The 17,207-nt window shown below is 37.9% G+C and overlaps 2 protein-coding genes across 6 annotated transcripts in view; both read left to right on the top strand.

The window, feature by feature from the left end:
* Positions 1 to 17,207, top strand: part of DPM1 (dolichyl-phosphate mannosyltransferase subunit 1, catalytic) — a 63,048-nt gene that overhangs the window by 32,217 nt on the left and 13,624 nt on the right. The window contains exon 11 of one of the 4 annotated variants that reach the window (XM_045574346.1): positions 13,281 to 13,341. The exons of 2 other annotated variants lie outside the window; for them this stretch is intronic. The gene's annotated coding sequence lies outside the window, so the exon portion shown is untranslated. Of the gene's footprint in view, positions 1 to 4,185; positions 5,756 to 13,280; positions 13,342 to 17,207 lie in introns of those variants that run through there. One more of the 4 variants, XM_045574345.1, reaches the window with a different exon arrangement.
* The window catches only part of LOC118708156 (activity dependent neuroprotector homeobox), a 36,663-nt gene that overhangs the window by 6,157 nt on the left and 13,299 nt on the right, over positions 1 to 17,207 (top strand). The window contains exon 2 of one of the 2 annotated variants that reach the window (XM_036419225.2): positions 13,281 to 13,341. In XM_036419225.2, coding sequence (XP_036275118.1) covers positions 13,314 to 13,341 — 28 coding nt within the window. In that variant the 5' untranslated portion in view covers positions 13,281 to 13,313. Of the gene's footprint in view, positions 1 to 982; positions 1,156 to 13,280; positions 13,342 to 17,207 lie in introns of those variants that run through there. The other variant, XM_045574341.1, reaches the window with a different exon arrangement.

The following is a 17,207-nucleotide window of genomic DNA, read 5'->3' as shown; positions in this document are numbered from 1 at the left end:
ATGCAGGAGCTACCAGGACGCCCACTGGCCATTTAAAAATAAACAGCAGCATGGAACTGGAGCCAACAAATCAACACTTGGCTTCCCCCAAGTGAGACGCAGGCTCCGCCACCACCCTGGAGCGACACCCCATCAAATCACAGCCAACACTATCAAGACCCCATGACGCAAAATGTGGCCCCCAGACCAGACCGGAAATGGTCACTGTGGGCACCGGGTAATGACATCATGTAGCAACACCCAGCTTCCTCTCCCTAGCGACTAGCCTTCTTGGAGTTTCTTCAGCCCAGGAACCAACTTGCTTTATAGCCAGGTGCAAACATTTTACTGTTTAACCAAATGTTTGCGAAGTGTTTTCCCATTACTCATCTCACTTGATCCTCCCAGAAGTCTTGGAGTAGGCAGATAGGAGATTCTGTAGAATCCTGTTTTCATTAGCCGGAAAATAGGGAGTTAGAAAGTTTAGAAACTCCTACTCAAAAGAAGTAAGAAATAGTGGACCTTGAAAATGTCTTCAGTTTTTCTCACTGCGCAAAATATAGTCAAACACTGCTACAGTTAAATATTTTACCTTTTGTTCTCCCTGCGTGATCTACAATGATAATCTGCTTTGTGTTGATATTTACTGCTGTGTTGCTGACAATTATGTGAAAGAGAAGTTGGGGTGCTTCACTGGGCTTGAAAAAGTTTAGCTGAACCAGAAAGCAAGTCTAATTAAGCACGTTTATTTATATATATATATATAGAGAGAGAGAGAGAGAGAGATGTAAAAGGCTAAGTTGACTCACACATGCACGATACATAGAAAGCTCTCACTGGTGCCAGTCGCACGTGTTTTGATCTGTCATTGTCAATCGTAAGTTTGGTTGTTTTTGTTGACATTCTGAAGCCCAAAGAAAGCGCCATCGTCGACAGAATATGTCTGAAGACCAACTATTGCCACAGCATACCTCTGAACCTGAAAGGAGCTGGTGGCGTCGACAGAATGACAGAATATGTCTGAAGAACAACAATTGGCGCGGCGGATCTCTGATGCTGAAAGACAGCGACGTCATAGACAGAATATGTCTGAAGAACAACGATTGGCACAGCGTATCGCTGAAGCTGAAAGAAGCCGACGTCGACAGAAAATGTCTGAAGAACAGTCATCGACAAGTACTTATTTATTAAATATTTATTAAGATTAAAATATTCTAATTGCCTTACAGTGTGCATGAATCTGTGCACTGGGCCCCTAGTAAAATAATATTGATGGCTTGCCTATTTTATTTTTCAAGTACTTTATAAACCATTCTCAATTCTTTTAGGACTGTCCTTGTTTCACAGGTAGGGAAATTAAGGCAATACCACGTGCAATAATGAAATGAACCACCAGAATACATCAAGAGCTAGTTCCCAGGCTGTGCTTGAAACACTGGCTTTTATAATGCTCCTATGAGCTGTTTGGTTAATGAGGGCTCAAATGAATGTGCTTCATAACTTCATAGTGATGTTCTGTGCTTGTATGTCAGCTACTGCCCAAGGGTCCCAAATGGGCTCCACAGTTACACCCACACCAGGATATGTAGTGTAGATGGAAATTGTGATGGTAATGGTTAGTTGAAGTAGCATATGTCTGGTTTGAAGTTTATCTGAATGAGGATCTAAAAGAAAGTTTGGTTTTGGTCCTGTTACTTTTCCCAAAATTTTGGTTTAGGGCAGTCTTTTGTTCCTTCTCACAGAGCAGTTATTTTTGCTTAGACAAATAATTACTGGTTTTTGCCCTTCTGCCATTTCTGTCTTCTTCTGAACTCTTTATACTGCATTTAAGAGCTGGCAGAAACGTGCTTCTCTTGAAAATCTGTAAAGCTTTTCCTTTTCTGGCTAAAGCTGGCAACAATTGAGAAACCTGCACAAGTGGCATCTTTTGAAACCTGGTGTATCTGAAGAAACTTATCTCTAGTGGAAATATGGCAAAAATGAATTAAACTTTTAAATTGGAAGTACCAGTTTACAATTCTTATTAATCGACAAGTTCTTCAGACATTAATTACAATTCTTATTCTTGTGAAAGGTGAATAGAGACTTGGAGTGTCCTTAATGTAAGGTGTGCTCAGAATCCTGGTTCAAGATCATTAGACTTAAAATCAAGAAAAATAAAAACAAAACTTTTCTGCAGAAAATATGGGGATTGGCCATTAAATGTCAAAACCTGCTGTAAGAATAATTTTTTTACTACAGAGAATGCTTTGGTTAAACCTTGACTTTAGGAGATGAGTTAGAAAAACTTGGTAATTTAAATGTATTATTTTATGTTTCAAGAATGGTAAGAAAAGCACATTCCTCATTACTATGAGAAAGTTATTTCCGCTGCTTTGATCGTGGGGAAAAAATTTAAGGGGGTGAAAATAAGCTACGTCTGTCTTGCGCCATTTTTATGCAAAGGCTAGCGAGCCACATGCCTCTGGAACGATTCCAGAGGGCATATCTGGCTGTCCTCTTAGGCCTGCTGTGAATTGGCTTCCTTTTTTCACATTTCTTATAAGTCAGGTTTCCCACCTGTATTGACAGCAAGCAGCTCTATGGAGTTCTTATGTAGACAGCAAAGTGTTGGAATCATGTCCCTGCTTTCCTGGAATGCCTGTTTTAAAAGTAGTAAATTGGGAAATGCTCTCCATCTCATATTCCCTAAAGCTAGATTGGGATGTTAGAGATATTCCTAGTCTTTTCTTATTAAGCAGTGAGACATCATTCTCCCTTTCAAATAAACATTATGTGAACTCCTGTTTATAAAATTAAGGGTTGCAGGTGAGGGGAAGGGATGTCACACCTCTGGTTGCAGTTGCTCAACTTCCATCATGTCCCTCAGGCATCATCTTCCCCTCCATCCAAATTCATATCTTAGAGTCTCTCGGCACACTCTCAGAAGTAACCCTGAAAACTATTGGTTCTATTGCTGTTCTAGGAATTCTGGTGGTCATAGCTAGGATTCTTGTCTGAAATCTTAAAGTAACAGGATAAGCAGCAACATAATAGCTTTTTCACTAGTCTCTTAGTATGAAAGTCTTCTTGAAAGAGGAGTGACTCACCTATTTTTTAAATAAATATGCAAAATCTATACCATACTTTTATGTTTCTATATAATTGTAAGTCATGTAATTTTATTTTGGGTATTTGCAGATGTTCTATTGCATAAGCACTTTAAGTGCCACAGCTTTGTAAAATTAAGGATATGCTTACTCTGACATGAATGATTCACACACATGTATTAAAATACTACTATATGTATATGTGTAAGTTTGAATGCACATTATAATGTGTACCAGAACAGATGTATGACAAACACATCTGATTTTCAGGAATAATAATAGTTCGTACTTTTTAAAAGATTATACTCTGGTGTGAACTTATACTTTTTAAAGTGATTTTTCCCAGTATCTGATCTGGTTTAAGGTAATAATGACAACTGCTTTTAAGTATTAACTGGTATAATCTCATTTAATTCTCTGATATTTGGTTATACCATTTGAAAAAAAACAAACAGACCTACAGAAGTTAAGTAACGTTTTTAGGGTCACAAAAATTGTACGTGGCAGAGCAAGTATTTAAACACAGATCTGTCCAGCTCTTAGGGCTGTGTTCTTAGTCACTATATTATCATCTTTCTTTCTTGGCAGAGGAAAGCTTTATTATGCTTGTCACCTTCTTGTTACAGAAGTTTGAAGTTATATTTTACATGTGGCTGGTAGCTCAGCTAAATTTTTGTCCATGAAAGCAAATTATGATGTAGGCTGTAGGTTTTACCCTTGAACCTTCTTTCTCCATTCTTTTGTTAATGCTTCAATATCATTACCTTACACCTAAGGCTCGTGGTTTTGCAGACTTTTTAGATTGAGTAGGCCTTGAATGGCTGTAATCTTTTTCTGTACCACTACCTACTCTAGAATCATTTCAGTTTTGCAAAACTAAAAAAACAAGTTGAACTTGTTAAAGTAATCCTCGATGGATTGAATCTATTAAGTTAAGGCAGAGTTAATTGGAGCCTTTGATATTGACACAGTGAGATGTAGCAGGTTCTCGAGTAATGTCATTTTGTTCAACAATCAACATGGTTTCAGATGAGAAGTTGATGTTGGAGCAACAACTCCTGTTTATGTCATTAGCTCTATGGTCACATTGGTTCTGTTCTATATCTTGTCACTGCAGTTCCAAGAATCTTCCAAGAACGACTTTAAATGAGGACTTAGTACACACTACTATTCCCAGGCCTCTTGGATTGGAAGCAGATTTGCCAGAAAAGTGAACTGTCTAATAAGATTTTTTTTTAAGTACTCAGCAGTTCAGGGACATTAATATGTGACCATAGATTCTCTCATTCAGTATTGTCTAACATGGTCTGGAGATGTGCGTTTATTTATGTATCTTCTGCGTGTTTGTGAGGGTGTTTCTGGAATAGATGAGTATTTGAATTGGTAGGCTGAATAAAGGAGATCCCTCCTCACCAATGTAGGTGGGTGTCTTCCAATCTGTGAGGGTTGAATAGAACAGGATGGTGGAGGAAGGGGGAATTGACTCCTATCTTGACCTACCCCTAGACTTTGGCACTCTTGGTCTTTCCTCTCGGACTGGGCCCTACACCATTGCTCCCCTGGTACAGACTCAAGACTATTACACTGGGTTTCCTGGGTGTCCAACTTGCAGGTGTCAGACCATGGCTCCATGGTCTCAAGAGCCAATTCCTATGATGAATCTCCATTGTTATATTCTGTTGGTTCTGTTTCTCCAGAAAACTATGACTAACAACATATTAAGGATACATGAAGGCCCAGAAACTATATTTTGTGTCAGTGGTACACAGATGAATAAAGAGATAGGAAAATATAGTGGTTACAGCCAGAGACATTGACATTGACATAGGACAACCTGAGTTCAAACCCCAATTTTGTCCTTTGTCCCCTTCATAACCTTGCTTGCCTGTACTTCCCCATAGCCTGTTTCTCTCTTCTCCAAATGGAGAAGATAATGAGACAAGGCAGGTAATCCAGAATAAGGAAATTGAGACAAACAGTAGTTTGCAGCCATCTGATAAATCCTATCTTCCCTCAAACTAGGGCATTCCTTCCTAACCAGAAGGTAAATAGCTTAAATCACTAAGGAAGACAGCAGAAGTCCAATTAGTACCATTTGCCAACCACACCCAAGGACAGATGAAGTTAAGAGAGTAAATCTCATTTTGGTACTTTAGCATAAAGCAGATAAATATTCTATTGATGCTTCTCTAAATGCCTAGCCTTTAAACCCCTCAAAGTGGCCTGCGGACTGAAGGGTCCAGGTTCAGTTCTGGTCTAGAGCACATGCCTAATAGGAGGCATGGAGGAGGCAGCCGATCAGTGATTCTCCTCATTGATGTTTCTGCCTTTCTCTCCCTTCGTCTCTGAAATCAATACAAATATATTTTAGAAAATAAAATAAAACCCTACAAATATATATTTTTTTAAATAGAACCCCTCAAAACAAAGGGCCCACCCAAGGTCTTTCCCACGCCCCCCACCCCATTTTCCCCCACGGGTAAGCATCTCCTAAGCGCTAAGGGACCCCATGAGGTTTGCAACCAGGGCAGCAGCAGTTCATACCAGGCAAACCCCTGAACCTGTTCCCAAGGTTCCTTTTTCTCTGACTCTTTAGTGGGCTCATTTCCCCCACCTAGTTCTCCTGTTTTCCTATTCCCTTTTTTGTTTCACTGTCCTCACCTTTTATAAATGTCCTCTAAAATTTACCTGGGCTCATGTGAATTTTTTTCTGTACAAAGTCAAGAACCCACATACTACCAGCTGGCCCTAGGCAGACCTGCTCTCAGCCACGTCCCCTTACCAGTAAAAATGATGGGGCTGTTGTGCAAATTAAGTGAAGCTTAATTTATAGGGCATTTGACAATAGTGATCATACAGTAAAAAGCAGCTGCAATGGTTTGTAGCAAGCTATAACTTGGTTGATTCATCAGAAGTAGATCCTGGGACAAAGGGGATTATTAAAAAGTGACAAGGGTAGGGAGAAGGAGAAGGGACTGGGGATGTTACTGGACTGGAACAGGATGGAGCAGATCTGCTTTGGGCCACAGGTAGTGGATTCTTGACTTCATTCAGGAAAGATTTCACAAGTCTCGGTGATTCTGAAAATATGTCAATTAAAGCTGAGGACAGTAAAACAAGGATGGGCTTAGGATCGAAGAAGCAACAGAAAGTCTAGGCGATGGGGCTGCTTTGACTCTAGACATGTTATAGGAAAGAAATGAGCCTGTGCAGGGCTGACTTGATTCACTGAGAAATAAGTCACAGTGACAGAAGTGAGCCAAGGCCAGGCTGCTGTTGACTCACTGAAGAGTCAGAGATGGCCTTGGAGACAGGTTCAGGGGGTTAGCCCAGGACAAACTGCCCCTGCCCATTGCTACCCTGGTTGCAAATCTCTTGGGTGCCCTTAGAGTTTAGGGCACCCAAGATATTTAGATGCATGCCTGAGAGGGAAGGAAGGCATGGGTGTGCTCCCTGGAGAGACCACCAAAATGTTTAATTATAAAATATGTATAACAATATTTTAACCATTGTTAAGGGTACAGTTCTGTACATTTAGTACACTCGCAGTGTTGTGCAACCACAACCATCATCAATCTCCAGAACTTTTTTACTTGCAAAACTGAAACTACACCAATTAAACAATAATACCCATTCACCCCTCCCCCAGCTTTTAGCAACTACCCTTCTACTTTCTGTCTCTGTAAATTTCACTGCTCTTAATGTCTCACAGGAGTGGAATCATATAGTGTTTGTCCTTTTGTGACTAGCTTTTATTTAGCATGTCTTTGGGGTACATCTCTGTTTCCAGTAGCCACATTTAAAAAAAATAAATTAAAATATTTTAACTCAATATATCTAAAGTATTGACATTTTAAAATCAATATTTTTATAAAGATATTTATGAGATACTTGGCATATTTCATACTAAACCTTGGAAATCCTGAATATGTTTTAAATGGGCAAAGGACTTGAACAGACAATTCTGCAAAGAAGATAATGTACAATTGGCCAATAAGCATGTGAAAAAGAGGTCAACAGCAAACAGGTGTTGATGAGGATGTGGATAAATTGGAATTGTATATTGTTGGTGGGATGTACTGGTAAAGGCAGAGCTGCTATGGAAGCATAGAATTATGTAATATGTAATATGACAACAAGATCTGGAAAAGATACTTGTACAGCCATGTTGATAGCGTCTTTATTCACAAGAGCTAAAAGGTAGAAGCAACCCAGGTATCCATTAACAGATGAATGAATAAGCAAAATATGTCTACATAGCTGAAATATTATTCAGACTTTAAAAGGAAGGAAAGTCTGACACATGTTGTAATATGGATAAACCTTGGGGACATTATGCCAAGTAAAATAAGCCAGTCACAAAAAGACATAATTTATTATTCTATTTATATGAAGTACTTAAGTAGTCAAAATCAGACAAAGTAGAATGGTAGTTGGCAGATGCACAGAGGGAGGGAGAAATGGAGAGTAATTGTTTAATGGGTATAGAGTTTCAGTGTACAAAGTGAAAAGAGTTCTAGCAATGGATGGTAGTGATGATAGCACAATATTCTAACTATTCAATACTATTGAACTATACACATATAAAATTTACCATCTGCATGGTGTTTAAGTGTATTTTACCACAATATAAATAATCAGTTCAGTTCAGACTAAGCATATTTTAAGCTAAATAGCTAATTGTGATAAATATCTACCTTATTGGAAAACACAGTTCTTAAAATAGAAATTTACAAAATTTTCAAGCAACATTGGTTTTCTTGCTGCCTCTATAAACAATGAAATAATTTATTTTAAAAGAAAAACATTTATGTGTGCATAAAAATCTGGAGGGGTAAATATGATGTCACTGTTAACTATTATTGTCTTTATGTAAAGCTTCTTTTGTTTATTCTTTGCCTTATCCATATTTTGTAATCATTTACTAGGCCTAATTGGTGGGGTGGGGGAATGGGAACCAGCTTCCTTGAGATACAGTTCACTTACTAAAGTGTACAATTAAATGTTTTTAGTATATTCATAGAGTTGTGCAATGTAACCAGAATCACTTACAGAATATTTTTACTATCCTATAAAGTACCCAGTTAGTAGTCACCTTCTATTTTTGCCTCTAAATCCCCAAGCCCTAGGCAACTTTAATCTCCTTTCTATCTATGAAGATTTGCCTTTCCTAGACATTTCATGTAAATGGAATGATCCAGTAAATGGACTTTTGTGATTGACTTAACAATGTTTTCAGGGTTCATCCGTGTTGGAGCATGTATCAATGCATCATTCCTTTTTGTGGTTGAATCATATTCCATTGTATGAATATACAATATTTTATTTATTCACTTATCAGTTGAAGATTTGGGTTGTTTCTCCTTGGGTATTATGAATACTGATGATAACAATAGTGTACAAGTTGTTACTGTTTTGTGGATGTATGTTTCATTTCCCAATTGCTTTTTTAACAAAAATGAATGGAACTTTTGAGGGGAAAGTTGCTGAAGAGGCAGTTATGAGCTGCCCTCCAGGAAAAGGAGAAGAAAAAAAAATCACCAAAGCCTCTGCTTTCCCAAGCAGTTTTGGGAAGAACATGCTTTGAGTATTGATAATAAGTTGATAAATAAGAAACATAGCATAACTTTGTTTTTTTTTTAAAGCTACTTTATTTAAGGATACCAAGGTTATGGTTTTCCTTTTGCATGATACTACCATTACAATTTGGGTAGAAAGATATCTTTCAGATGTGACTATCCAGTGAATGTTGGCATCCACGGTGATGGTAAAGAGCACTGTAGGGCAAATGGTCTCAGAGCTGAGTTTTTGTTGCAATTCTTTTCTGGGAGTGATTGGACTATCTAACCAGAGATGAGTGTACATTCTTATCTCTTGATCACCATTTGAGCCAGTTTGGCTAACATTTTAACTTTACTTCATCCTGGGGATTGAAGTTCTAGCACTTTTTGGATATACATATGTAACATGCTGTTGTTCACTTTTAATTAATGTCAGAGATCAGAGCTTCATCTGTGTGAGTAAGGAGCGTTGCATCCTAGATCTGGATAAAAGTGTGGGATCCAGTTCTGACACTGACAAACTGACCATCTTTGGACCAGTTGCTTCACCTCAGTTGCTAATACGTAAAGGGAGAAGAGTTTAGATGAGATATCCCATACGTAGGTTCTTTCAGTGATTCCAAGTGCTGCTTTTCCATAGCATTACAGTTGGTGTTGTGACTTGAACTATGAATCGCAATCTCTTATCTTTCCTAAGGCTTTTACTGGACATTGGTTCTTTTTCATTTTGCAATCAGAATGTTCATGCTCCTTCAATCGAGGAGATAACTTAAAGAAAGCTGATGTTACGTACTTTCTTTCTAACCAGACATGGATTCAGCATAGAATATATTTTTTCCACTAGTTGAACCAGCTAATGCTGACAAGATAGCACATATGCAAAAACAAAAATTATTTGGATGATCATATATGTAAAGTGCCTGCCACTAACACAAATGCACCTTTCAGGAGCATTAATTTAAAAATAATATCCGGAATGAGAGAAGTATTATTCCATTTGACATTCTGATTATGTCACATCTAGAATATCGGTTAATTCAGGGCATTAAAGAGATTGACAAGCATCAAAGAGATTGAGCCTATCCATTGGCTTTCTTATGCAATAGCAGAAGGAATTGTGAAAAGAACTGAGCATGATTAACTTGGAGAAGGGGAAAAATTTGGGAAGGGGGGAGGAAATGTCTTAAAAACTTGAAGCTATTATGTGACTAAGTGGTTAGACTTCTGTAGCTCACCTGAGAGTTGTAGGCAGTTTACAAAAACTTGTAAAAAGTAAGCTTGTGAATAAAGCTGTCCAGTGTGAATCGAGCGGCCTGGTAGGGTTTATGCTTCCCTCCTTTGAGGTGATCAGACATAGAAATAGTCTCTGAGAGCCAGGTTGTTTGTGTAAGGAATTCACACATTGTTTATAAAAAGTGGATAAAAGTATTCCTATGGCCAATTATTTTCACACAGAATGCTCTATTTAGGTAAATATACGCACTCTGCCTTCATAAATATAGTCTACTGACCAAAGAAATAGTTATAAAAACTTCATTATATGGAATTTAATAATTGATTTGGTTAAAAAATTGAAGAGAATCAAAGGTGTGTTTTTCATCCTGAATTAGAAGCTATTTGTATTTGATATTTTACTCAATTACTTGGGTGGTGTGTTTTTATTTTCATTATCAAACAGGCTAGTAAAAGTCAATGCAGTTAGTAATTAAGCATAAAAGAAAACAGAAATTGGTTACATTTTCTTCCTGCTTCTTGCCTTTGTTAACAGTGTTCCAATATGATGATCCTGAGCAATGTAAGTGATGTTCATTTTTCAGATTTAGCTTTTGGTACAAGTGTGTCTTCATTTGCAAAATAGTTTCTAATTTTCCAGGGTTTTCCAAGTACCCCCCTTTTTAGGCTCAACACTACTATATATTGAGAGAAGAGACTGAACTTGCTTTTCTTACCTCATCATGCTGTACAGTTTTAACTGCTAATCCAAAAGAGCATTCGCCCCTGGGGATAGTCAGACAGTTACTTGTTCTGTGGTATTTGGGACTTGGAAAAAGAGAGAAGACAGAGCTGCCTTTCTATGAAGAGCTTCTGGCATCTGGATGGTCTTTTACCCAAGTTTATAGGAAGGAAATTGAAAGACCAGCTACTTCTGTTTAGAACTATGTTTTATAGAAAGTTGAATAGGATGATTGCTTCCAGATTGAATGTAGGTCTGGGATCTTGATGTGCTCATGTATTGGAGGGTGGCTCCAGCATGGCTTTGCAAAGTTTATATGTTTGTTTTTTAATATATATAAATATATTTTTTATTGATTTCCAAGAGGAAGGGAGAGGGAGAGAAAGAAATACGGATTGAACTGTGATCTGGTTCATGGGTCAATGCTCAATCCCTGAGCCCTGCTGGCTGGACAAGTTTCATTTTTAACCCTTTGCACTCCGCTGTCCCCTCTCAGGGGACATCGGAATTCTAGCATATCACTCGGATGTCCCCTCTCAGGGGACATTGCAGTTTATTAGTGATTATGGGGAATTGAGTTAACTCAACGCACGTTTTGCAAAGTAGCATCGAGTAGCTGGTAGCCAATGTCCAGAATGGTTCGTAGTGCAAAGGGTTAAAAATACAAATATATAGACCTTTTCATAAGTGTAGTTTAATTTAAATATAGACTTAGTGACCCTTAAAAGAAAATAAGGTATCTGTGTTCACTTCAGATCCCAGAATAGTCAGGAAAGATAAGCGCATGTTGCTTATAAAAAGAAAGTATTTTCTGATTACCACAATTTTACCTAATGAGTGATGTTAAATATGTTGCTGAGGGAGGGGGAGGAAGTAGGCGGAAAAGAGAGTGTATGAATATAGGAATGACCTTTCTTTCTGTCTAAACTGTTTTTTATCTTAACCAGGTCCTAAATGTTTCCACAGAGACATTTTAAAATCAGTTGGGGGGAGAGGGGATAAGTATCATCCTGGATAGCAGTGAAGTAAGTGGTGCTTTGATTCTCTATGAGAATTTTTTAAAAATGCCTAGCTGTTTAAAGAAACTTCAGATTTTAACTCTTAAATCCCAGTGTGGGTTTTAAGGTTGATATATTCTTTCATCAGCATTAATTGGAATACAATTGACTGCATGGGCCCACACTTACTAGTATACGCAGATTTTTTAAATAAATATGTACAGTAACGTAAATATTTTCTATTATGATTTCCTTTATTTTCTTTAGCTATGTTATAAGAATACAGTATATAATATTAATATACAAGTGTGTTAATATATATTAACATAAACATCTTAATCAATTGGTTTTTTTAATACATTGAGTGGCCAAATTATTATGATCTCTGAACGCATAATAATCTGGCCACTAAGTGTGTGTGTGTGTGTGTGTGTGTGTTAGAGGTCTGGTGCATGAATTCGTGCGTGGGTGGGGTCTGGCCAGCCTGGCCAGGGGGAAGGGACATGGGTAGTTGACAGGCCTGCCTGCTGGTCAAAATCCTGGTCGAGGGGACAATTTGCATATTAGTCTTTTATTATATAGGATCTACACTGAGTGGCCAGATCATTATGACTTCTGAACACATAATTATCTGGCCACTCAATATATATTTGATTTTTTTGTTTTTTTAACAGAGAGGAAGGGAGAGTGATAGTTAGAAATATTGATGAGAGAGAAACATTGATCAGCTGCTTCCTGCACACCTCCTACTGGAGATGTGCCTGCAACGAAGGTATATGCCCTTGACTCTTCAGTCCACAGGCCAATGTTCTATCCACTGAACCAAACCTGTTAGGGCTCAACTCTTTATGTTTATTGTTAAGTCTTGTCAAGATTTGAGAGAGTTCAGTTATACTCGGGATTTTCAACAGCACAGGGAGTCAATGCCCCTTACCTCCATGTTGTGCAAAGGTCAACTAACTGTACTTTGTTTTAAGTATCAAGGGTCTGAGTTTCTTAAAGGTTAATTTGGGTTGTATTTATTTTTACAGCTTTAAAGACAACATCAAAGTAAAAGCTATGTTATAATCCTTAGGCTTACTGTGGGCTTCCTATACCTTATTTTGATCAGACTAATTATATTTAGGGGGTATTTTCACTAAACTAATGGAATTCTGCTGTAGCTCCCAAATTTCTTGCTTTGATTGATTGCCCACTAGGTCCAGATTTTAAGTTTCAGTAGACAGCCACTTTGGTGTAAGTTTGCATTATGAGCTTAATTTAGACCAGTAACTGTTTCAAGGAGATATTTGGAGACAGAACTTTTTCTTCATTTCAACCCAAGCTCCTCCATTTTGTTTATTTACTTATTTATTTAAATATTCATCTAAGATTTTAGAAACAAGGGTTTGGAAGGTGGGGTGGGGTTAAGAACAACTGGTTTAGACTAAGCAGCTTATGTTTAGGTGTTACCCTGAAGAAGGATAAACATTCTTACATGTAACCATCCTTGTGTGGCTCTCAATGCAATGTTAGAAATGCTTTCCTTATGAAAATTATTGTGTTGCTTTTGCTAATATACATTAGTTGTGACTGTGGTATATGTTCAGATTGCAGTTCCTGAATACAGGGTAGGGCAAATGGTTGTATTATTTATTATTATATTTATTTGTATTACAACTGTAAATGTACTGCCCGCCCCTGTATTAGTAAGTAGCAGAGTTATTCCAGCAGGTGATAGGAACTAGGACACATGATCATATTTGCTTCTGTATATTCTGGTATGTTAAATTAACATGTATTCTTATTAGTAACGGGAACATCATATCAATATAAGAATGATTATAAAATATGCAGAATTATGTACTGGAAAATGCCATACTAGATCCACACTTATAATAGCTTAAAATAACGTGGAGAGGTTTAATTTGGAGGCTTCCCCCCCCCCCCCCCCCCTTCCTGGCTTTATTTATCTGTGCCTGGTCAAAGGTTTAAGGTTGGGTTTTATTGGGGAGGGGGGGTTGTTGTTTTTGGTTTTGTCTCACTTTCTAATGGCACAGTTATAAATGCCTTTTTTTTATTATTATTTGTTTGTTTTTCTACCCCTAAAAATAGGGACTAAAGTATACCACCTTTGATCTGGCAGTTTTGCAGAGGGACTATCATACATAGATAAGCCCCACTGACTCTTAGTGTGTCAGATCCTCCAAACCTTGCCTTGAGCCTGCTAAACTAGCACTATCATTTGTTGGGTTTCACTTCATCTCTCTGACTCAGAAGATCCTGAGTACACCTGACTAAATTCAAGCCTTTTGGCTGTGCTATATTTTCATAAGTGATTATAATTATGTTTCCCAGTTAATGACCTTTTTTCTTCAGTCAAGTCTATCCTGTATCATCATCCTTTTCCTGTACAGAATCAGCCTATATATATTTCCTCATGAGACAAGTTCTCTTCTGCTTTTATTTACCCTTTTAGTAGTTGGAGTAAAGAAGTATTTTTGCATGGAGGAGAAGGAGGTATATGCATTTGATCAGTCTTATATATAATTTATCTGGTTATAATTCATCTGTAGCCGAGGCCTATGGATCTTAGATTTTTATTTCAGACAGCATGTGAGTAGGTGTTTGGCTGAAAATTAATAAAACTTTAGTGTTTTGGCCCCAATCAGTAGATGAGGGTATGATTTTTGCAAAGATTGATTGGAAAAAAAGGAATGTGACTGAATCATTCATTCAACAATAAATTTAAATCGTTCTGGAAAAAAAAAATTTAAATTTAGCCGAAACCGGTTTGGCTCAATGGATAGAGCGTCGGCTTGGGGACTGAAAGGTCCTGGGTTCTATTCCGGTCAAGGGCATGTACCTTGGTTGCGGGCACATCCCCAGTGGGGGGTGTGCAAGAGGCAGCTGATCGATGACTCTCTCTCATCGACGTTTCTAACTATCTCTCTCCCTTCCTCTCTGTATAAAATCAATAAAATATATTTTAAAAATATATATATATTTAAATTTAGCTCATCAGGTGTTATATGCTTACCCAAAAGCTACTTATCTTCAACTCTGTTATTAGTAATACATCAAGCTTTCCCAATTCTTAGAATTTAGAAAATGTTTTACTCTTTCCATAATGTGTTTTTTATTAATGAAACCAGGGCCAAAGCATCTTTCAGAATAACTACAACTTTCTGGTAAACTCCTATTCTGCCGATAGACCCAATTACAAGTATAATTATTTTGCACAAAAATCCCCATCTTTCCTAGAATTGTGTGCTGTTAATCTCTATTCCTAGTTTATGGACTGGCAAAGTGAAGGTGCTCTGAAAATTACTGTGAACAGATTAACAATGGTACCATTCTCTTAAATTGGATATTTTCCCTTTTTTATGCTATGATCTAAGAGGTTTATGGTTTGGTGAAGGGATCTCTCCTTGGTATTAGGAAAATGGTGCTGACCTTGTGGAAATGGCCATCTTGACAGTCAAGGATAGCTCAAGAGAAAGGAGGGAAAGCAAGCCCATCTCTACACAATATTTTTCTAACATTACTGTAAGACATCTTCCTCCCTAAGACTAATAATTAAATATTTTGTTTTTAGCTCTCTTTCTGTTCAGGCACTGAATTTCCTAATTATTCTGTTCCTACCCTTCAATCACTTAAAGGTTTGGGCACCTTCTCCAAATTTCTAATTCAAAGGATTTTTGAGGGGTGGAGAGGAGGCCAGGATAATTGTAAAAGTATTTAAACAGTAATTAAATAGGTAACATTAATGAATCCTAGAGCCAGCCATTGATTTGAAGTTTTCTCTTTACAGCAAGCAGGAGGCTGGAAAAAAAATAAGAGTTGACTTTTACCCATCACCCATAATAATTGACATTAACTGATGGAGCTTGGTGGAGGCTTTCTTTCAAGGAACCTTTGGCTTGTTTTGTTATAGGCACAGGAAAACTCAAGAAGTATACACAGTGGCCCTCTAACAGCAGAATCTTTGTAAATGCTTTTGAGGATTCTAACACATGAATGTGTTATTCCAGCTCCAGATGAACAAAGTATTGGAAAAATGGCCACTGTAAGCACATACATGGAGATCATCTCCATCTGGGAAAAGGGGCAGATAATGGAATTCCCAAGATTAGAAATGTCATGAAGAAAGTTATAAACTTAGCTCAGAATATTCTACATCTTTCAGTATATAAACTTTAACCTAGGTTTCTCCTCGTTGCTAATCATAGAACAATGAACCATTTTTATATAGCACTTTCCAATAAGCAGAATTATTATTTTGCTTATAAGCCTATTTAATTCAACCTAAATAAGTAAACTATAATAGGTTTACTGTATGGCAGAAATACAACTTTTTGTAAATTATGCTCCTTATAATGAAGATCCCTTAGGAACATACTCACTTTTTCAGAACTATAAGTGTATAAATTGGGTACCTACCATATAGGTACCTACCTAGTGCTTCATTTGGATGTCTTCAAACAACTTTGTTAGCTGTGGGTGGGCACTTAGAATGCCTGGTATTTCCCATAGAAGGAGTTTTCCTTTAATCTGAGCTGTAGTTTGACTCCCTGGATGTTTTCTATGTAGACTGGTGGCTTCAGCGGTGACAACATTTCCAAATTTTTGTGTATTTGTTTTGCTGAGATGTTGAGCTACTAATCCAGGATGCAGAGGAAACCAGTAGTGGCTGCCTTCTGGGCACATCTCTGCTCTGAAGTGAAGCAAGATTAACTTCTTCCAAAAGTTCTTCTGTTTTTTTTACCTTCAGAGAGTTTATAAATGACTAGAGAAACAAGACGTCTCTTTAGCATTTATATTTCTATAAGGTAATAGCTCTGGCCTTGAATGTACATTAAATTGTATCAGAAGTGACTTTCAAGTCAGCTCTTAGCTAAATATTATTCAGGTTATTGGATGGCAGAAAATACCATAGTCATACTTTATAACTGGTAGGAGTCCACCTTGAAGGTGAGAAGGCTGTTTTTCTCTGTGAAATACAATTCTCTTTTGGCTCAACTTTGGTTCTTCATATAGAATACTAGAGGCCTGGTGCACAAAATTCATGCACTTCTGGGGGTCTCTCAGCCTGGCCTGTACCCTCTCACAGTCCCAAGAATCCTCAGGGGATGTCCAACTGCTGGCTTAGGCCCACTCCCCACGGGAAGTAGGCCTAAGCCTGCAGTTGGACGTCCTTAGCGCTACTGCGGAGGCTGGAGATGCTCCTGCCACTGCGCTTGCCAGCTGTGACCCCACCGATGCACAGTTGTGGCTGGGGAGGGACCGCAGGAGTGTCCAGCTAACAGGGTGTGTCCAGCCCATCTTACGCAGTCCCGATCAGCCAGACCCCATCAGAAAGCTAACCTACTGGTCGGAACATCTGCCCTCTGTTGGTCAGTGCATGTCATAGCAAGCAGTTGGGTGGCCTTAACATATCATTAGCATAGTATGCTTTGATTAGTTGAATGGTCAACTGGATGACCGGGACATTTAGTATAGTAGGGTTTTATTATATAAGGTTATATAGGATATTGAGACTTATAAGTTCTGGTAATATATTCAGATTCAGAATTTCTAGGAATTACTGTTTGTTTTGGTATGGTTCACCCTTTTTTCTCTTTTCCATTTTTCATAGTTAATTGAT

The sequence above is a fragment of the Pipistrellus kuhlii genome, unplaced genomic scaffold, assembly GCF_014108245.1.
Source record: "Pipistrellus kuhlii isolate mPipKuh1 unplaced genomic scaffold, mPipKuh1.p scaffold_m20_p_6, whole genome shotgun sequence".
NCBI classification, from domain to species: domain Eukaryota; kingdom Metazoa; phylum Chordata; class Mammalia; order Chiroptera; family Vespertilionidae; genus Pipistrellus; species Pipistrellus kuhlii.
The sequence above is the reverse complement of the archived record's forward strand: the minus strand, read 5'-3'. Positions and strand labels throughout refer to the sequence as shown.